The sequence below is a fragment of the Daucus carota genome, chromosome 3 (assembly GCF_001625215.2).
Source record: "Daucus carota subsp. sativus chromosome 3, DH1 v3.0, whole genome shotgun sequence".
Taxonomy (NCBI): domain Eukaryota; kingdom Viridiplantae; phylum Streptophyta; class Magnoliopsida; order Apiales; family Apiaceae; genus Daucus; species Daucus carota.
In genome coordinates, this window is record NC_030383.2 from 11,888,604 (window position 1) to 11,908,999 (window position 20,396).

Consider the following 20,396-nt stretch of genomic DNA (forward strand, 5'->3'; position numbering starts at 1 on the left):
ACATTGTCAATTGGATTTGGGAAAAAAAATTGGGAACACCAGTCCCATCGGAGATGCTCTTAGAAAAAAATGTTGGATTTGCCCCTGGGCACACTCCCATGTTTTCATTCGGATCCCATAGTTATAAAAATCCCATTGGGTCGGTCACCCATGGCCATGAATACACACATAATTAGCATATTTGTCACTGCTTCTGCTCTTCCTGTACAAGTTTTAGTTCGACAAAGGTAAAGTAATGCTGTTCTAGCCTGGTGGAGTGTATAGGAACAATTAAGCTTCTCTCCAGGTGAAGCATATTGAGAACATTATGCACGGTGTATCATGTGCACCAGAAAAGGGAGTGAACAATGGTACTTGATCAAGCACTTGAAAACTATAAGAAACTAAACCTTATCAGGAGACATGAGTGTTGTTTCCGAAGACACACATTACAACAAAGAAGAAATTCATCCTTTTCACAGAAATCTAGAATCACCAGTATAACATTTGGCATTGCTCATCCATGTTATGTGTCTACTTCAGTCGATTTACCTTCAGATAGGGCAATGCACCAATCACATTGTTGTAGTCACTGCGATCAACTTGTAGCTGTGAAGAAACACAAAAATATTTTAAGAAACTCGACTGTGAACTGAAAACAAGAAGCATGTAAAGTAATATCAGGGGAAAGAGATTGTTTAAAGGTATTGGAGATTATGAAGTTCATCATGTTGAAAATTTTGTATCGTGGATAAGTTCTTAATTATCTTTTTATTTGACAATGATATGGAACAAATTCCAAATATGATTCTTCCATGTGGAATCTTCTTGAGCACATAGCAGATGTTGTTTCATGATAAAGCTAATTATTACCCATCTACGAGACAAAGACCTTGACATGCATATCATTTGTAGAGTTCACATGAACATAACAAACATGAACCTTGGATAATCTTTTCAGACTCATATTTTGGAAGTGGTAAATATCATGGACTTGTAATTTGTCAAGTCTGCACCGACTTAACTACCACATAGAAACTTCTTGTATGGCGAGGCCTTAAACAAGAGCAGCCTAAAAATTGATAAAAAGGAAAATGATATTTGAATATAAAAATTTGTGAAATAACACAAAACCATGCTTTAATACATCTGTCTCGTATATACTGGGAGTGGGATGTCTGTGCAAGATGTCAGATATCGGACATCATTATGCTTATGGGTGGCAAAGGATCCATGTACCAGACTCTAAATAGTCCAGGATAGTGAATCAATTTTCTATTTCAAAATATTCTAGTATGACCCTTTCGCAGTTCTACCTCGAGATTGGCTCAATGATTACATATTATCTAGCAAAGCAAGATGCTAGATGATAATTTTGAAAAAAACCCAACTCCTAAATGTGCCACCGACTAAATCAGCTTGTCACTTCATCTTTTTCCATTAGAATTAATTCTGTGAGCAACTGAATCTACTAAGTTGCAAGTACTAAATATTAAATATAAATACTTGTGATTTTGAACATGTGTAGGAGCGCGCTTATAAAATTATTGATCTGTAATTATAAGCAACTATGAACTAGAATGCAACTTGTATTTGCTTTAAACAAGTACTTGGTAGAGTAAAGATTGTTAAGAAACTATGAGAGCTACTAATTACTTGTCTAGGATTAAAGTTACAAATACTAATCAGCATCAAGAATATAAATTGGAACCTATTTAGTATGCTGTAAGCCTAACGGTATCATTGATGATCATATGCAATATGCATGCATATTGTTCGTGCCAAATCAAATATCACCGGGTATCAAAATATGAAATTAAAAAAAACAAAAACCAAAAGCATCTCTTTCATATCCTATAGCCTACAAACAAATATAGTTTTTTAAACTTTCAAACATTGGTTCTAATGCTCAATATTCATGTTGTCTTTACTGAAAAATTATATTACTCCATTGTTCATTATATAAATAGACATACACACAAGCTTAAAAAAAAGAGCAAAAAAGGAGGGCATTGGCATACCATTTTGGAGAGCCTTAGCTTCCTCTTATTATTCTTCTTCGCAAGCAAATGCTGTTTCCCCGCCCTCCTCCTCATAATCTTCCCACTTCCAGTGACTCGAAATCGCTTTGCTGAAGCCTAAACACACAACAAAAACAAAAACAAAAACCCAATAAGAAATCAAATTCACAAACACATTTTTACACTCTAAAACAGGGGTATGAAAGAATTAACCTTGTGGGTCTTCATTTTGTAGCCTTTTGCAGACACAACAGTCAAGGGTTTGCTAATTTGAGCATGAGAGTCCGCAGCAAAGATCCCTTTGTGAACAAGTGGGTGAAAATTAGAAATGCATTGGGAAGAAGATAGGATAAGTGAAGCATTCTTGATTGCAAAAGGTGCAAACTTTACAAAGCTTCCATTGAAGTTAGTAATAGGGGGTTTAGTCAACTGGGTGGGGCTGAGAATGGCAAATTTTGATATACAAGAAGCCATTGCCATGGCCATGGAGATGGATGTGGATAAAAGGGGTGGAAGTTTGGATTGGATGATGGGGATATTGGCTTGCTTATGGAAAATTGGAAATGAAGATAAGTGATTTTCAATGTCAAATTATTTTACTTTTTCTAAGACCCTTTTGTTAGAGAAAATAAAGAAAAATTGCAAAAATAAATAATATATGGAATTTCGGAAGTCAAGAACGAAATAAAATTGATGTGAAACTTGTTGAGAATTGAGTAGGCATGAAAATTAAATTCCCAATTTACATTATTTTCTTTCTGATATATACAAATAAATTCATAAATTTACTTCTATATATTAAAAGAGGATTAGGGGCAAAATGAGCAAAAATAATCCCTGTGAAATTACATGTATACCCTCAATTCACACACAATTTCGACAATGCCATTGCCACTTGGTTTTCTTCTTAATCTCGTTGTGTTCACTTGGAGTGAATGGAATGGAGGGAGAATGGAATGAATTTTGTACTCAAAAATGGTGTTGATTAAAGAAAATGTATACAATTTTCATTCCTTCGATCATTCCATTCCCACTATTTTAACTAGAATTCTATCTCACATGTTTTGGAAGGAATGCTCATTCCATCTCTACATCATATTTTCTTTACAATCTTGATCACACAAAAATTTAACTCATTTATACTTAGTCACTATTAGCTCGTACTTTCTTCTTTCTCCATAAAATTTCAATATAATTTTTCGTTCCATTCTCCCTTCATTCCATTTCATCCAAGTGAACACAAAACATTTCCACAGTATCTTCTTATTCTCTCATTGCTTGCGCTTTTCCGATTTGTGTTATGTTGTCGTATTTATCCATCCGTGAGGCGCATTTTGCCATAGATCAAAACACATAATAAGACTCTTCTACTGCTCTCAAAGATTCATGGCACACACAGCGGTTCCTCTTCTCCTCCTAATTCTAATACAAGCCAAACATGTCGGCTCTCTTCAAGGTCTCCCCTCCCTCACCCTGTATCTGTGTCAATACGTCAAATGTTCCTCAATTTTCTGTGCGCTTTTGTGTGTATATTTAAAAAATTTGAGCAGCTGCCTTATAGTTATTATACAATCAATGTGTGTGTAGTAAAATGATTGTTTAGCATTTACTTTTTAATTCTTTTTGATTTATCAACTGTTTGTACAATAAAACTCATCAGTTACAAAAACATGTTTACTCATATTGTTAACCTAGATTTTGCATTTGTTCATCATATTGTCATATATTTAGTCAATTAGTTTTTGCACACAATTTGCACATATACACACAATTTTGATTGTTAAGTTTATCAGTTTCTGCAGTTGGTTTTACTAGCGTCTACTCTTTTATTGAAGTGATAAAGTGATTGTAATTGAAGGTGTTGAGTCGGTGAAACGAATGAATAAGCTAACGGTGATCGGGAGCATGGATCCCTCAAAACTCCGAGACTTAACTAAGAAGAGAACTATAAAGAAAGTCGAGACCATTTCTCCCAAAAAGGATAAGGACAAAAAAAACAATGGTAATGGCGATGACAAGAAAAATTCCGGCGACAAGGAGGACAAAACCGAGAAGAAATCAAAAGATATAGGTGTTTATATGCACTACTGTATTGTTTTCTGTAATTTTTGGTTCAAGTTATATGAAATTTAAGGCTGAAACGGTAGAATGTTTATTTGCAACCTCTTGTAACTACAGCATTGCTAAAGGTACCTCTGCATTGGGATGGCTGTATTCAGAAAATTCAGAAGCTCGTCTACAAAACAAAAGGTAAGTTCTTGAGTGTCAATTTCATAACGACAAATAACGGATAATATATAATATTAATGATATATTGAATGTAAATTTTTTCCAAAAATGATTAATATAAATTATCAAATCATATAAAAAATATTTATATATTTACTTATATGTAATATGTAATAATTAAATCTGTATGGTTGGATTTTCAATTAAACAATTAAATAGATAAATTTACATTGTGGCCATGGGATGTGAATTACAAGGGGCTGTTAGCAGATGAAGCACAAGCTATGTGCTGGGTTTTTAGACCTGGCGCGAAAGCTAACATTGGTGTTTCCCTGGACATAAAAACAGAGACGGAGAAGGGGAATGCAGGTGGATGTTGGGCACTTTTTGCAAAAACATTTTGTTTTGAAAATTTAACAGTACTCATGCTGATTTTTGGGTGATGGAAAAATATGGCGCGGAAGTCTTGGACAAAGCTGTTCAGCATCCCTTATGTTGATAGTACTCGACTCCTTGCTTCCTTAATATCAAATAGATCAAAATGGAGTAAATAGTAAACTTATTTCTGCGTTTTGTGAAATCCTAAGTGCTTTCATACCTAAAAGGTTGGTCATTTTCTCTTGTTTTGGCAGGTTGTAAGTCAGTTTGAAGAGACTTATAAAAAGTAGAAGGACAATGACCAGGTTCTTCAAGTTGCAGGAAAGAGTAGGCCGGTTAATTGCAATATAAATGGGAACCTGTTTAGGCTAAGCTCCATGTGGGATAGATTTGCACAAGACAATTTGTTGTCTGTTGGTGATTTTTGTGTCTGGACTGATAAACACCTCTACTAAATTGCTACAGGTTGAAATATTTTCAGCAGCAAAAGAAGCAAACAGTGGTACTGGCATTGGACATCACTTACGCCACTTAATTTAATCATGACACAATTTGCATCTCATTTTGTTTTCTGGTTTCTGGTTTTCATATTAGTTTGGACGCTTTATTGCTCTATACGTTGTTGCCCGCTGCATTCTCTGAAATAGAAAATCTTCTGTAAGAGACTGCCACGGGTAAAAGGAGACAAGTAAGCTAAAGTGCCTGCATCAGTCGATGCTTTCACATCCAGATACCCTTACTTCAGAATCAAAATATACCCATCTTCCTTGTGTGGTGGATATTTGGTAAGCTTTTCAGTTGATATAAGCTAGCTTTTAGATCATCTACTAATTGAAAGTCTCAAAATTTTATACCATGCCTTGACTGTTGTCCTTGCAGAGTTTGTCGTAAAAGTTTGTGAAGAGAGTTATTACTAAAAACAGTTGCAATGTTACCCTTCGAATATCGGAAATATCAGATGGAAGAGAATGGTTGGTTAAGTGCAATGTTTACCACTGTATTTATCTTGTATGTTTTATTGTAAATTTTAATCTATTTTTCAACAGTATTTGTCTTTATATGCGTGATGTTTTTTGGCTACTCTGGTAATGGAATTTATAGGATAAGACATAGTTACATATCTTACTTTATTATTTAATTATTTAATGTATAATACAGATATGTACATTTTTAATATGTTATATTGTGAATTATATACTGGTTGCAGCCTTGCAGGACTATGCCTAGATAAAAAACTGAATGATATTTCTGTTCATAGAACATGTGGACAGGTGTGATAGTTTTACAGTTAAGCTGTACTTCAAATTACTCAGCAAATTTGGTAAAAAAGATAAAAACAATTGTGTGGTTTTTTGTGCTGTTGAGGCTGAATAACTGTTCTATCTTTGTTGCCACCATTACCAACCAAAACCTGTCAAAAAACTATGTTAAACATAAAATCAAGTGTAAAACTTAAGATGCAGTGGTAACCGGTGAGGTTTGAGTAAGAAACAGATGCTAACCAAATCTTGGAGATGAAGGAGATGTCAGAGAGAATTGATGTAGGTTATGAATGAGGATATGGAAATTTTATCTATATGGGTTTGCCGCGAGACTCCTAAAACTGAAAAAGAGTATTGTCTCTGTCCCGTAAAAGGTGGTGAAGACTTTAAATGCTTTCTCATTTTTTATATGATAATTGTTACATCATTAATAAGCTTGTATTCAGTCTGTGTTATGCAAAAAAAGAATTGAACAAATCTTGCTTCAGAAAAAGTCTCAGGAGGTGATTTTAAAACCTACTGATGTCAAGCCTTTCTTGGGTTCATATCACATGTGCTTAGTTTCAACCTGAAGTCTCTTTCGCGTAATGGAAATTTGGAACCACTTCTTGGTATTCTGAGAATTTCTTCAAATTACAGGCAATTTTTTGGGCATATCTTGCCCCTGGTTGGCTTTTTATATATAGAAGTGGAGATTTATGGAGCGGAGCTGCCATTGATGGAATTGGATGACAATGCAACTTATAATTAAGTTGTAACTCTGCCATCAAATACTATGACCATACTTGATCAATTTTACCAGCTATATTAAGTTTTATAGATAATATTTTTGTAATACTTAAAAATTATTGATGTAACCTAATTAAACTTTTGTTATTTGTTAATATTTTGTGTCAGGATTTCGTTCATTAGAATAATTAAAATTTTTATTGTGATCATACCTCTAGAATTTAGTTCAATAATAAAAAGAAATAATTAAATTGATTTTTCAAATATAAATTATAAAAAAAATATGTAATTAAAAATTTAGTATTAAAAATGTTATAATTATGAGCCCGTGGTAGATTAGGCTGTCAGAGCATCTAAATGGTTACGCATTGGACTGGCAGAAATGGTTGTGTTAAAATAAATAGATTTATTATAATGAATTTTCTGATAAAAAAAATTTAATGTCAAAATAAGAATAAATCTTTGATAATTAGTTTCAGTGTTGAAATAATCACAGGTACTCCGAACAAGAGCCGAGGATTCGATAGGTACGGTTAGCCCGCAGTTAGTACTGACGACCACAGCCCTCAGATGATCAGTTTTCAAATATAAATAGTTCAATAAGATCGTGAGTCGTGACCACAAAACATGATTTTATTGAATAAAACTATATAAATTTCCACAAAAATGATAATGTAAATACTCCCTCCGTTCCTTCAATTGTCTACATCGAGGGACGAGGGCTCGGCACGCATTTTGATGCTCTCATAAACTGTAATTTGATAAATTATTTTGAACTTTATTTCTTCAGAACAAAACATTACAATCTAAACTTTTATTAAAAAAGAAAATTTTCAAAAAAAAGTTATAAAATTATGTTTTATATGCGCGTGTCAAACAATGCAAAACAAGTGTAAAGAAATGAGAGGGACAGAAGAGTAAGAAATAGTGTCAGGCGTTGCTTTTTCTAATTATTATATGTTCCTACGTTGCTGTGGAACTACTGAAGGAGGACATCAACCAAATTACCCAAACCAGGATGAATGAATGCCCATTAGATAATCCAAAGATATACCACCATCTTTACGTTGTAACTTGTTGCTACTGTGAGCCAACAGCAGGCATATACCAGATAAAATCATAACATCTATTGAGGTCAGAAACATGACCAAGGCGATGCAACTCACTCCTCTTCTTTGCAACATTGTCACCATATAGATTCCCCAATTTACTTACATGATCCGTAAGATCGTATATGCAACCTGACTTCCAAGTGTTACCTTTCTCATTATCAGACATCCAACGAGAGGTCGAATAACTCTGCCCTATAAAGAGTGAATGTACACCCAAGGCCTTCACATGTATCCATTCCCCCGTGTCAATATTGAGCTTGTAGACCTTATAACCGGCCTGATCATAATCGACTACTATTAACAACTCCCCTGATGATTCAACCATGTAAAGGACATCATGAAATCTTAATTTAACGTGTATTGGAGGAGGCAAAGAAACAACTACTCTAGCTTCATCAAAAAACACAATACTCCCATCAGCACGTATTGCTGTAACCTGTTCTTTGTACCAAATCGCGTCTACAATTTCACTTTTGGCTGCTTGATTGAACATCGTAGTCTCATAGTATCGATGGATTCTAATGTCTTCCAAAACCTTCCATTCTTTGTATCCATGATCAAGAATTGCTACACCGCTGAACATATGAGAAATTGCCATGACTTGTATAGATGGGTAAGGACAATCAGCACGTCGAGTACGATATACCAGGCCCTTTTTAATTAGACAATTAAGCTGTGGAAGATCAATGACAGCTTTGGTAAGCGGGTTTATTAGTTTTAACTTGTAATCAGAGTAATGCTGGCCGAGGATCCAGCCAGTAAAAGATCCCCAATATCTCCAGTGCAATTCTGTATGATATAGTGAATCCAAACTAGTATTTTCAAAGCTGGACAAGCCTTTTAAAACAACTCTGGGGGTCTCGTATCTCTTGGCCAAAAGCCATGGAACACGTTTCCAGTGGCTTCTAGGAACAGCAGAGCGCCAGGCCTGGCAGACCGATCTGAACATAGTAAAATCGTTCTCTTCAAATATTCTATCGGCGATGAAACAAAGAACATCTTGTGGAAGATTAGACCACATAACACTTGTGGTTTCGGAATCAGAGATGCTAACTGAAGGCTTAGTCTGCACATTGGACGTGCTCAAAGACTTAAGATCTTCTGAAAGTTTAGAACACTTATCACTTGTGGTTTCGGAATCGGAGATGCTAAGCAAAGGCTTATTGTCCACATTGGATGTGCTCAAACGCTTGCTCCTCCTTCTCAAGCGCTTGCCAATCATCTTTCAAAATTTACCTTCCTGCAGGATCCTCCTTCTTTTTCTGTTTGTAGTGTTCATATGGTGATATGAGACTTGTTTTATATAAACGAGGATATGAGATGACACATTGAGAATTACTCAAATTGAGTTAAATATATTTTTAAAGTTTTCAAAAAATAATAAAATTAGCATTTTAAAAATTAATAGAATTCTTGTTTCGAACTTAGACTAGTAATAAATGCTCACAAATAGGAACATGAAAAAAGAATAGAAATTTTATTTGGAATAAGAATCCTAAAAGAAATACAGTTCTTCTCAACTACAATTAGTATGCAAAAGATATTGAGGATGAATAGAATTTTTATATCTTAAAACCTTAATAAAATAAATATAGTTCTTATTTTCAACTATAACCAACATAATAAATATAAATATATTTCTTTATCCCTATCTATGTCTTTCTTCTATCTTTTTTCAATATTTTATAAATAGAGTTTATTTTTTTAGAAAATATTTTGTGAGACGATTTATTTTCTTATCACTAGCTATGTGTTTAGGATCACTTCGTGCTGTTTATTTAAGTCAGTCAACCTAACGTTCAAACTTTTGCAATTTAATTTTTTAATTACTTATTTTATTTAAAATTTGAAAATCTTGCCTTTAATATATTATTTTTAACATAATTTTATTTTAAATTTATCACTTAGACATTTTTTTTGAGGATACATTTATTACTAAAACATATATTCTGAGTCTCGTGGACTTGTGAAAGTATTAGTAGTTCTGGATTAATGTCTTTTTGACTAAAATGCATGTTATGTACCTGTGGTATGAAGAAAATGCACTTTGTGTACCTGTGGTATTGAATGTGCACTTGGTGTACCTGTGCTATTTGATTTTGTGCATTGTGTGTGCTGCTGTTAGTTTCACACTAACACCGTTAGTGTCACAGTGACACCAACGGCTAGTTCACCTCCCCTTCCCCTTTATATCTACATACTTCACTTGCTTTTTGTTTTGAATATTATCATTTCAGTTGCTTGCTTTTTGTTTGAAAGTCATAGACGAATTATGTATGTGTCGGCTGCTTGTTGTTGAGAGGACTGCTTGGACGGAGAACAATGCTGGTCGGAGGTTTGTTAGCTGCGTCAAAGGGCGGAATGGGTGCAACTTTTTCCGTTGGACAGATCCTCCGGTTTGTGCTCGTGGGCGTGCTGTCATATGTGGTTTGCTGAGAAGGATTGAAAGGAATGAAGAAGAGCTAGAAAAGCTGATGCTTTTGCAAGAGGAGAAGAGCAACTGTCGAGTCCAAAAATTCAGATGCCTCAATGTTAAAATGTTTGTGTTCATTGTTGTTGTCATTTGGTTTGTTTGGACTCGTTTTTAGTACATAAATGGTAGTCATTTGGTCATATGTGGTAGTGTATTTAGTACCTAAATGGTAGTATTTGATGTAATCCTTGCTATTTGATGGTTGTATTTTGTTGAATGAATGATATAATCTGCCATTTTATTTGATTTGTTTTAGACTTTGTTTTATGGTTCTTCGATTGATATATAGATGATGCAAATGCCAAACTTTATTTAAGCCAAATTATTACAAAATCAGCTTAACAAGCTGATTGGATAGTAGCATAACAAGCATAGCAGAAACACACACAGAAATCAATCAAAGCAGAGAGATTACATCCTCTCTGCATCAATCATGGGCCGGAGAAAAGCAGGGGCACGAGGGAGATCAACCAATCCTCCCTCACCATCAACATAAGCCCTGGCCAGAGCTGTTGCTGCTTCATTGCTGGAGCTGGGCACATGCACAATAGCACATGAGTCCCAGTCCTCACTCTCCAGGGCCTTGATCATGTCCACCAAATCTGCAAGAAAAAACCCAGGGTCTGGGTTGTTGATCAGGTTGACAACCTCCAAACAGTCTGATTCAATGAACACAGACTTGACATTCCCCTTTTCCCAAGCCATTTTCAGTCCATAGAAAATGGACCAGAGCTCTACAGCAACAGGCACAAGCAGCCCCATCATGCCAGCATTCCCCTTCACCCATTTTCCTTGATGGTTTCTCATCACAGCAGCCACAACACCTCTCATTTTTGGCCTGTCGAAGACCCCTTTGCAGTTAACCTTGAACACATTTGCAGATGATGGTTTGCTCCAGCCAGCCATTATAAATTGTGTAAATTGTAGAGTTTGTGTTGTGTTTAGATGAGAAAACTGGCTAGCAAGGGTGTGTATTTATAGTGCAGATGACATTAAATGTGGTGTATAGACCTTGACATGCATTGGCCTAATGAGTCAAGCTTTGCAGTTTCTATGCATTCAAAGATGAGAATAACTAGACAGTTTTGAAAATTTACAGCAAGTTACTATGCTGGTAGTTGAGAAACAGTGAAGGACAATAAAAATCAAGCAGAGAAAGTGGAGAACAATAACTATATTTCCAGAGAAAGTGGAGTTCCCACATAAATATTACTTCCAAATTCAAGTGGCTTTACACAATATTTGTGCCTACAGATTTTATCTAGTGGCATTTGACAAAGCCAAACCAAAAATATGCTAATGCACTGCATTATGCATTATAATATTTTCAGGCAAAAAATAGTTTAGTATCTACTGCATTAGTTGCACTAATAAAATGCCAAAAAGTTGCAGGCTTATCCTAATTCAGTTTCTCCATGGTGGCCTTTTTCCCAATGCTGACTTCCTTGCACTGGCCTCTGCTTCAATTTGCTTCAAAGTGGTCATATATTGTCCCCTGACCAAGAATCTTTGTGGTTGTATCCCTAATGGTGCATTTTCAACTCTAGAAGGCTGGGTGTAAGATGTAAAAACACCACCTTGATTATATCCTTGAACTTCAATCTGTGGAATAGGGTCTGGAGTTTTAGTAGGCTCTGGAGTCTCTTTAGTCTTGCTCACCCTCTGCTTCATGATCCTAGATGCTACCAATTCTGCATTTTTTTTTCTTAGCATGAATAGAACCATTTGCTTTATCAGCAATCTGCAAGTGTGACAAGAAATTAGAATAAAAAATAGAATAAAAGACAGTTGAATAAAAAATAGAATTAATGACAGTTGCATAAAGAATTGACCTTTGCAGGGCATGTTCTAGCATTGTGGTCCCTCTCCTTGCAATAACTACAAAACACAAATAGATTCTTCCTTGTAAGTTTGGTCTGATCAGCAGGGACATCATTTTTCTTGTTTCTTGATTTTTTTGGCCTCCCAGGTTGCACCTTAAACACAGGTGGTAGTGGTCCAGGGATTCCTGTTTTCTCCCAGTATTGTTCACTTGTGATTGGCTCTACTGTGTGTTGGTAGCATGCCAGATACATATCCTTGCTATATGCAGTGTGAATGAAGTCAACCAATTTTAAATTCTTCCAGTGGATACAAGCACATGCATGGTAACATGGTAGGCCAGTTAAATCAAATTTCCTACATGCACATGTCCTAGCATCAAGGTCAACCACTATTTCATGGCCACCTTCTGTCATTGTCACCAAGTATTTGCTCTTACCAGACCATTGCACAACACATCCATTACTATAAGTCATGGCCCTAAAAATACACATGTCAATATTTCAGATTTGTATTTAACTAAAAGTGAATATATTTACACAAAATTCACTTACTTATTGACTTTCCTCATTGCATTAGGACATATAGGATTTAATGCATAACTTTTTGCCATCTTGTCTCTTCTAGTTTGAATTCTTTTCATTGCACTCTTATGCAACCCTTGTAACAAGCCAATGATGGGAAGATCTCTGTACTCCCTGATGCTATTATTGAAAATCTCACAATGATTGTTGACAAACGTATCAGAAATACATGTGGTCCTAAAGGCTGATCTAGACCACTGTGATGTTGGCTTCTCCATCAACCAGTCATGACATTTCTTGGACAGCTAATAATAGATTGTGGTACTTATTAATTTTATGCAACAAATACAGATATAATAACTGAAATTCAGTAGAAAACCTTACCTTCTCCAGCTCAGTCATATGTTTTTTGAACATGTACTCTGTGGTAGATCTAGCTGCAAGCCAAAGTAATGCTCTGCAGCCTACTCCTTTATGGTCCTTGTACATGTTCGTGTACAAATGCATAACACAGAACCTATGTTCTGCATTTGGTACAATTGCATTCAGAGCATTGATTAGACCCTGTATTAGAATTGCATTAGATTTAGAATAGGATGCACAAGAAATTTCATGATGAATTAAGCAGTGTACTACCAAGGATTACCTTTTGCCTATCTGAAATGAATGTCCACCCACCAGAATTGATGATATTAACATCAATTGACACTAGGTTAAGGAACCAGTTCCAAGTTTCAGTGTTCTCAGCTTCAAAAACAGCCCAAGCAATGGAATACATCCCATCATTGGCATCACAACCAACTGCAGTTAATAGTTGGCCACCAAAAGGACCTTTCAAGTGGCAACCATCTAATCCTATGAGAGGCCTACATCCAGCAGTAAAACCTTTTTTCAGGGGTCCTAAACAAATGTAGATCCTTTTAAATCTTCCACCTTGCACACCAGGTTCCTCACTGTCCAACATCATCTCAATTGTACTATCTGGCATAGCCTTCCTAACTGCAGCCATGTAATCCCATAGTTGGCCATACTGAGCAATATGATTACCTTTAATAACTTGTAAAGCCTTCCTTTTTGCCCTCCCAACTGCATGAATGCTCACCTCACAGCCCCAATCATTGACAACTTTCTTATGCAGTGCACCAATTGGCCAGGAAGGATTCATCCTAATGTCATTTTCATAATACTTTGCAATCCACTTAGAACTCATAAATTTTTGTTTGAAAGAGGGGGGGCATGTGTGAGTGGCACACAAGGACTTCACCTGGTATGTTTTACTGTCTTGCATGGGAGAGGCATAGATCTTCCACTTGCACCCTTCTCCCTTACAAACATACTTGATTCTTTTGCCAAAATTCCTGCATTGTCTAATGGCTTTTCTGTGCACAATGGCATGTTTTTGCACTGCTCCCCTAAGTGAGTTACCAGTACAAAACAACATTCCTAATGCAAAAGTTGGATCATTCATATCAGTTTTCTCATTGAAAACTGTACATGATTCAACCTCTTCATCAGTACTATTGGCAGCCATTCTTTCTTCCTCACTATTGTAATCATTGTCACTAATATCAGATTCACCTCCCTCAATGAAATCATACTCTGCATTACCATGAGCAGAGCCCCCATCTTCTTTCTTTTTCTCTTCTTTATTTTTCTTTTTTTTCTCTTTCACAGCACTTACCTCATCATCTGTGCTATCTATGTTAAAAGAATCCTCATGAAAGCTACCTTCTTCACCATCACTAATAATCTCAGCTTCCATTGTTTTCTCAACATGACCAGTGTCTATGTCTTTTGGAACTGATCTGTCATAAGGTTCTGCAATCCTCTCAAGCAACATATCATCTATCTCATCATCATTCATACCATCCAAATTAGGAATATCTAAAAATTGCAAATTTGTTTGTTGAGAGGGGTAGAAGTCTTGTGTCTCTCCTACACTAACAGTGACAGCATACATATATACCATCCTAGATTGATCAATTTTTGCGCACATGTTTACTACATCAGCATCTTTAGTAATCAAGCATAATCCATCAACATTAGGCATTCTATAATAAAAATCACAATAACCTAAGTGACCAAAGCCTTCTTCTAACATGCTACCCAGCTCAAACATGGAAATCTCATCAACATCAACACTGTCTACATACCTATAAGTGCCCCCGACATAAGCCCCGCCTTCTTCAAACAAGCCACCTCCATGTAGTTTGATTGTAAACAAATCAACAGCATCTGTAAAAAATAATGAACACCATCAGATGCATAGTTAATATCAAGCTACACATAGTCCTATAAACAAAATTTGAGCCAAAAAACAACACCAAAGAATGCAACCCTAAAAAATCGAATTGCAAGCAGTAGATGAAGATGATGCATACTGTTATAATTAGGACACTCTAACGGCTTGTACAGATTATTACAAGAAGATTCCCTCAAACACCAAGGCATTGATAATGGCTGGAAAATTTAAGAGAGGATCTGTAATAATGGAGGGTGTTAATGGAGCTCAAACACCCGCCAAAAACCTAAGTATACACTCCTCTGATGAAATTACGAGCTTACCCCTGACGGTGTTAGTAGAAATTTGACGGCAGTACACATTTTGCACATATTTGGAAACCACAGGTACACCAAGTGCACATTCAATACCACATGTACAAAAAATGCATTTTCTTCATACCACAGGTACACAACATGCATTTTAGTCTGTTTTTTTATATACCTGCATAGTGGCATGTTATATACTTAGGTACTGTTTGGGGTTGCTGTTGCTGACAGCAACAGCAGCTTTTTGCTGAAAAGCAGGTGAAAAACTGTTTGGTAAATCTAAAAGCAGCTTTTCTGAACAACAGGTTTTCAGCTAAAAGCTGCTTTTAGAAAAAGCAGGTCCTCCCATGCTTTTGGAAAAATCTGCTTTCAACTTTTGCAGGTTGCGGTTACAAATTTCATTATCAAACCTCACCACAAAAAATATTTTTTTATATTATAACTTAAAATAAACAAATATCAAAAAAATTACCAAACAGTTATCTGATTTCTACAACAGCACTTTTTTTACCAGCACTTTTTCTGACCGCACAACAATTTTTAACAGCACTGCCAAACAGACCCTTAGTCAGCTTTATTTTTCCGTTTCCAAGTGCTCTTTTATCTTTATGCTCCTTTTTCTTTTTCCTTTTTGTCTTGAAAAACTCTCCTACTTCATCTCCTATTTGTTTTTTGGGTTTTATCACAAATTTTAAGAATAGAAATATTTTTATAAAAATATATTTTTCTCAAATTTTTTTATAAGATTAAAATCTTTTATATTTCTAATTTCAAACTAAAACTTCTAAAATTTAACTAAGAACATTACTATTTTTCTTCCAAAAAAAAAAAGAAAATTACTATTTTTATTTTCACTTATACAATATTATTAATTTTTTGCTTTGATTCTGCTTTGATCTAATTTCTTACAAATCTGTTCATTAATTTTCAAAAAGTATTCCAGAATTTCATTTATTGAGATAACTTAACACATGACATACACTTGTTCTTGTTATTCTTGTGTCCCTTTCGAATTTCATGCTTTCCACCTGACACTTTCTTCCTTGCCAAACATAATTCTTCCAACTCTCTCCTACACACTATATGCATGTATAGAAGCAGACATTAATCCGGTGATTGTGTTTAAAGAAGTAAAAAACTCAATATTTTCAATGACAAGCATTTTGTTTCTTAGTCCACTCTTCTTCATTTTCTTTTTCTGCTTGATTTTTTCTGCAGTTGTTTCTTTTGCTTATGAAGCTCGCAATCCTGAAGGTACTTTCTTTTTCCTGTGCTTAACTCTTAGGGATCACCCTTGTTAATTGCTTGCTTGTTTATGATAAAAAATGTGCAGTTGAGAATTTGATTAGTATAAGAAGTGGACTGAAAGACCCACATGGAGCTCTAAGCAACTGGGACGAAGACTCTGTTGACCCGTGTAGCTGGTCTATGATTACTTGTTCACCTGATAATACTGTCACTGCATTGTCTGTATTTCCTTCCGTTTTAATGTTTTTATATATTTCAGTATCTTGTTTATAGTTCTATGTTACATTTTTGTTTAGATGTTTAAAAATTAACTTATATTTTTGTGTATTGCAGTGGTGCTCCCAGCCAAGGTTTATCCGGAAATTTGTCAGGCAGAATAGCTAATCTTACAAACCTTAGACAAGTGTAAAATGCTTTGCTCTCTAGGAATATATTTTTTGCTTAATTAAAGATTTCACACATTTTGGCAAATTGTTTTATGCATAACTTTACTCTTGTTCAAGCAATCCTTTTATTACAAAAGTGTTTAATTGTTGATATATGATATGGTTGTAGTTGTTTGTTAACACATTTCACAACCTTTTTTTTAATTTTCTTTGATGTTAACTTGATGTGCAGGCTGCTGCAGAACAATAGTATCACTGGGGAAATTCCACCAGGACTTGGCAATCTTCGGAACCTTCAAACACTGGATTTATCCAATAACAAGTTCTTTGGTTCCATACCCGATTCATTGGGATTGTTGAATGATCTTCAATATTTGTAAGAAATTATGAATACTATAAAGAAAAAATTCTAAAATATTTTTGTTTGTTATAATGATTTATCTTTGTTATGCATCATATTTAGGAGACTAAACAACAACAGCTTGTCAGGAGCTATACCCCAGACAATTTTAACCAAACTTACTTTCTTGTAAGTGTTACCATTTCTCCTGTGCGCTTTCGATTTTTTCTGGTCTCTTAATTTTGTTTGTAGTATCATAGTGTATCTGGCAGCTGCAACTTTTATTTCTTTTTTTTTTGCGCTGATTATGTTTAGTAAATTGTAAATGATGAAATCTGAACTATATGTGTTCACTTTGGAGTAGGGACTTGTCATTCAACAATCTCAGTGGACCTGTTGCCAAATTTCCTGCCACAGCATTCAAGTATGCTTATTTTCCAGAAAAACAATTTAATCCATATTGAGAGTACAGTAGTAAATTAAACTAAGCTTGTTATTATGGAATCTTTTATCTGTAATTTTAATTATAAATGTCAATTGTCTTCTTGCTTTTTTTTGTGTGATCATATAGTTTTGCGGGTAATCCTTTGATTTGTGGAAGACTTTCCCCCAGAAATTGTTTCGGATCAGCCCCTTATCCTCTTTCGTTCTCCCTTCAATCATCTTCTGGTAAAAACTCTAAATTGATCTACATCAAAATATGATTCGTTCTTTCTTTATCATTATATTTCCGAACTTATAAGCATTGTCTCTTCCAGGTAAAAGCAAATCCAAGAGACTGGCAATTTCACTTGGCCTAAGCTCTGGCTTTATTTCTCTTACCTTCTTAGCGCTTGGGATACTCTTGTGGCAAAGAAGCAAGAAGAGAAAAAACAGCATCTTAATTGATGGTCAGTTTCATTATCAGAGTTTTCTTCTGATTCCTTTTCTTATTAATATGTTCAAATGAGTGTTTTGTGCTTATCAGTGTTAAGAGTAGTCATTGTTTAATCCTCTGAATCTTACAGACATGCAAGAAGAGATTTTGTCAAGCTTAGGAAACCTTAGAAGTTTCACATTTAAAGAACTATACCATGCAACAAACAGTTATAGCTCCAAGAGCATTGTTGGTGTTGGGGGTTTTGGCAATGTCTATAAAGGAAAACTTGAAGATGGCACTGTAGTGGCTGTAAAGAGATTGAAAGACGTTAGTGGGAAAACAGGGGAATTACAGTTTCAAACTGAATTGAAGATGATAAGCCTGGCTGTTCATCGAAATTTGCTACGTTTGATTGGATACTGTGCTACTCCAAATGAGAGGCTTCTGGTGTATCCCTACATGAGTAACGGTAGTGTGGCATTAAGGCTTAGAGGTTGGTTTCTTATTACTTGTCTAGATCCCTACCTGAATACCTCTATTGTTGTCACTGTTGGTGATTACAACCTTGTGAATTTGCTAAATTGTGCTTGTTTTTTGTCTGAACTTCTGTTTGTTATAGTTTTCATTATAATTTAGAGCTCTTTAACATTTGTGCTTCATTTTGACTCTGTACAATATAATTTGAAAGAAGAAATCCAACGAAGATATATTGCCACATTACTTGATCTGGGCCTCAATTTCAACTTTGAATGAATTTGGAAAAGGATACAATTTTGAATTATTTGCCTTGAACTTTAAGGTGATGTGTAATTTAAACAGGAAAACCGACACTAGATTGGAATGCTAGAAAGAAAATTGCTGTTGGAACTGCAAGAGGCCTCCTATATTTACATGAGCAATGTGATCCAAAGATAATCCACCGAGATGTAAAGGCAGCTAATGTTCTTCTTGACGAGTTTGGTGAAGCTGTTGTTGGCGACTTTGGCCTTGCAAAGCTCCTTAATCATGCTGACTCCCATGTTACAACTGCAGTTCGGGGCACAGTTGGACACATTGCCCCTGAGTACCTCTCCACCGGTCAGTCATCTGAGAAAACCGATGTGTTTGGTTTTGGTATACTTTTGGTAGAGCTCATAACTGGACTGAGAACTCTTCAACTTGAGAAGACAGTTAATCAGAAAGGAGTTATGCTTGACTGGGTAAGCTTTCTACTGTTTCTAGCAATGCTCTATTCTTTTTGTTGGACACAGATGAACCGATCAAGTTAAGTTCCTGTAAATAGTATCAGCTAGTAATTTTGGCCTAGTCAGAAGAATTGTCTAGGGGGTTTTAACTGGCGATGAATAATTGTTCTGGTTTTCCATTTGTTCAATAAATAATTGAAGCCTGTGATATTGCTGCAGATCAAGAAAGCAAATGAGGAGAAAAAAGTTGAAGTTTTAGTAGACAAAGAACTAGGGAGCAACTATGACAGAATCGAGGTGAGTGAAATGCTGCAAGTAGCTCTACTTTGCACCCAATACCTTCCATCCCACCGCCCTAAGATGTCCGAAGTGGTCCGGATGCTCGAAGGCGATGGGCTGGCTGAAAAATGGGCAGCCTCCCACAACAACATAAATTGCAAGTCAACCTTCTCTCATTCAAAAAGAACTCAGTCACACCTTGGCACATATTCTAAACACGAGGGTCATGATCATGACACATCAAGTAGTTTTAGGATGATTATGATGGATGATGATCATGATACTTATGCCATGGAGCTCTCTGGTCCAAGATAACATAAGATCAAGAATCTAAACACAATTAGTAGAAAAGAATACGTTCTACGGAAAAAGAATGCAAAGAAAAGGTTTAATTCTTTTCTAGGCCCCAAAATTGTTTAACTTCTGTTGCTGAGTGCCCAAATTTGATCTTGTAAGGTTCAAGCTGTACTTAAAGTCAAATTACATCTCAATGTCAATGTAAGTTTAGCATTCTTCTGATTTCCTTGTTTTTTAAAACCCCAGGTACCTTGGTCTACCAATATTTCTCACATGCCATGATTATCACTATTTAGTTGTGTGTATGTTAGTAGAAAGTTATATTTTCATTCTTCTTCTGTTCTTATTTGGATATATTAAGCTAAATTAAGTGCTTCCAAAAATAGATAATCTAGCCATTCACCGTGGCTGAAGTATTAATTGATAATTAATTGAATAATTAATCGAATAATTTGGATTGAGTATTGCAGGAGATATATAAAGTGTATTGTATATAGGAAAAAGGACTGGAGTGTCTGGTATTTCAAAAATATCATCATTCATTAGTATCAGATGCTCTGGACAAGTAGCAAGTGAAAGAATAATGGGAAAACAAATATTGGTTTGACTGTGTAAGTTAAATGTTTGGACTCTATATAATTGGTCTGGCATTTTCATCTGATGCCCTTGCAGTTGCATGAGCTTCCCCACAGCTGCAGCAGCAGTACTTTCCCTTCTGTTTTCCT

At 35.4% G+C, this 20,396-nt stretch overlaps 3 protein-coding genes across 7 annotated transcripts; 2 read left to right on the forward strand and 1 right to left on the reverse strand.

Annotated features, from left to right (window-relative positions):
- Nucleotides 1-263: 263 nt before the first annotated feature.
- LOC108211536 (large ribosomal subunit protein bL35c-like) lies at nucleotides 264-2,593 on the reverse strand. Its single transcript, XM_017383166.2, has 3 exons — nucleotides 2,214-2,593; nucleotides 2,001-2,117; nucleotides 264-588 (listed from the first exon to the last, which is right to left on the reverse strand). Exons 1-3 carry the CDS (start codon nucleotides 2,484-2,486, stop codon nucleotides 514-516), a joined length of 465 nt encoding a protein of 154 aa, XP_017238655.1. The 5' UTR covers nucleotides 2,487-2,593; the 3' UTR covers nucleotides 264-513.
- Nucleotides 2,594-2,685: 92 nt separating this feature from the next.
- Nucleotides 2,686-5,813, forward strand: LOC108213303 (heavy metal-associated isoprenylated plant protein 5-like). 3 transcript variants are annotated; one of them, XM_064090909.1, is made up of 6 exons: nucleotides 2,686-3,456; nucleotides 3,859-4,071; nucleotides 4,179-4,250; nucleotides 4,862-5,109; nucleotides 5,202-5,392; nucleotides 5,487-5,813. In XM_064090909.1, exons 1-4 carry the CDS (start codon nucleotides 3,387-3,389, stop codon nucleotides 4,876-4,878), a joined length of 372 nt encoding a protein of 123 aa, XP_063946979.1. In that variant the 5' UTR covers nucleotides 2,686-3,386; the 3' UTR covers nucleotides 4,879-5,109; nucleotides 5,202-5,392; nucleotides 5,487-5,813. The 3 variants fall into 3 exon arrangements, with proteins under 3 accessions (XP_063946979.1, XP_017240574.1, XP_063946978.1); XM_017385085.2 differs by having other exon boundaries at nucleotides 4,862-5,392; XM_064090908.1 differs by lacking the exons at nucleotides 4,862-5,109; nucleotides 5,202-5,392; nucleotides 5,487-5,813 and adding an exon at nucleotides 4,578-4,855.
- Nucleotides 5,814-16,045: 10,232 nt separating this feature from the next.
- LOC108211405 (probable LRR receptor-like serine/threonine-protein kinase At4g30520) lies at nucleotides 16,046-19,893 on the forward strand. 3 transcript variants are annotated; one of them, XM_064090631.1, is made up of 12 exons: nucleotides 16,091-16,208; nucleotides 16,297-16,332; nucleotides 16,412-16,544; nucleotides 16,660-16,731; nucleotides 16,945-17,088; nucleotides 17,176-17,241; nucleotides 17,414-17,476; nucleotides 17,624-17,721; nucleotides 17,811-17,942; nucleotides 18,060-18,404; nucleotides 18,731-19,110; nucleotides 19,315-19,893. In XM_064090631.1, exons 3-12 carry the CDS (start codon nucleotides 16,507-16,509, stop codon nucleotides 19,687-19,689), a joined length of 1,713 nt encoding a protein of 570 aa, XP_063946701.1. In that variant the 5' UTR covers nucleotides 16,091-16,208; nucleotides 16,297-16,332; nucleotides 16,412-16,506; the 3' UTR covers nucleotides 19,690-19,893. The 3 variants fall into 3 exon arrangements, with proteins under 3 accessions (XP_063946700.1, XP_017238487.2, XP_063946701.1); XM_064090630.1 differs by having other exon boundaries at nucleotides 16,046-16,332; XM_017382998.2 differs by having other exon boundaries at nucleotides 16,047-16,332; nucleotides 17,417-17,476.
- The last annotated feature ends 503 nt before the right edge of the window (nucleotides 19,894-20,396 follow it).

What these genes read in the sequence shown, in the direction of transcription:
- LOC108211405 (XM_064090630.1), top strand. Translation starts at nt 16,050, where the DNA reads ATGACATACACTTGTTCTTGTTATTCTTGTGTCCCTTTCGAATTTCAT. An exon ending in TGAAGCTCGCAATCCTGAAG is followed by an intron (nt 16,333 to 16,411) that starts GTACTTTCTTTT and finishes AAAAATGTGCAG; the next exon opens with TTGAGAATTTGATTAGTATA. An exon ending in AAGGAGTTATGCTTGACTGG is followed by an intron (nt 19,111 to 19,314) that starts GTAAGCTTTCTA and finishes ATATTGCTGCAG; the next exon opens with ATCAAGAAAGCAAATGAGGA.
- LOC108213303 (XM_064090908.1), top strand. Translation starts at nt 3,387, where the DNA reads ATGGCACACACAGCGGTTCCTCTTCTCCTCCTAATTCTAATACAAGCC. An exon ending in ACATGTCGGCTCTCTTCAAG is followed by an intron (nt 3,457 to 3,858) that starts GTCTCCCCTCCC and finishes TTGTAATTGAAG; the next exon opens with GTGTTGAGTCGGTGAAACGA. An exon ending in GCTCGTCTACAAAACAAAAG is followed by an intron (nt 4,251 to 4,577) that starts GTAAGTTCTTGA and finishes ACATAAAAACAG; the next exon opens with AGACGGAGAAGGGGAATGCA.
- LOC108211536 (XM_017383166.2), bottom strand. Translation starts at nt 2,486, where the DNA reads ATGGCCATGGCAATGGCTTCTTGTATATCAAAATTTGCCATTCTCAGC. An exon ending in ACAAAATGAAGACCCACAAG is followed by an intron (nt 2,118 to 2,213) that starts GTTAATTCTTTC and finishes TTGTGTGTTTAG; the next exon opens with GCTTCAGCAAAGCGATTTCG. An exon ending in AGCTAAGGCTCTCCAAAATG is followed by an intron (nt 589 to 2,000) that starts GTATGCCAATGC and finishes GTTTCTTCACAG; the next exon opens with CTACAAGTTGATCGCAGTGA.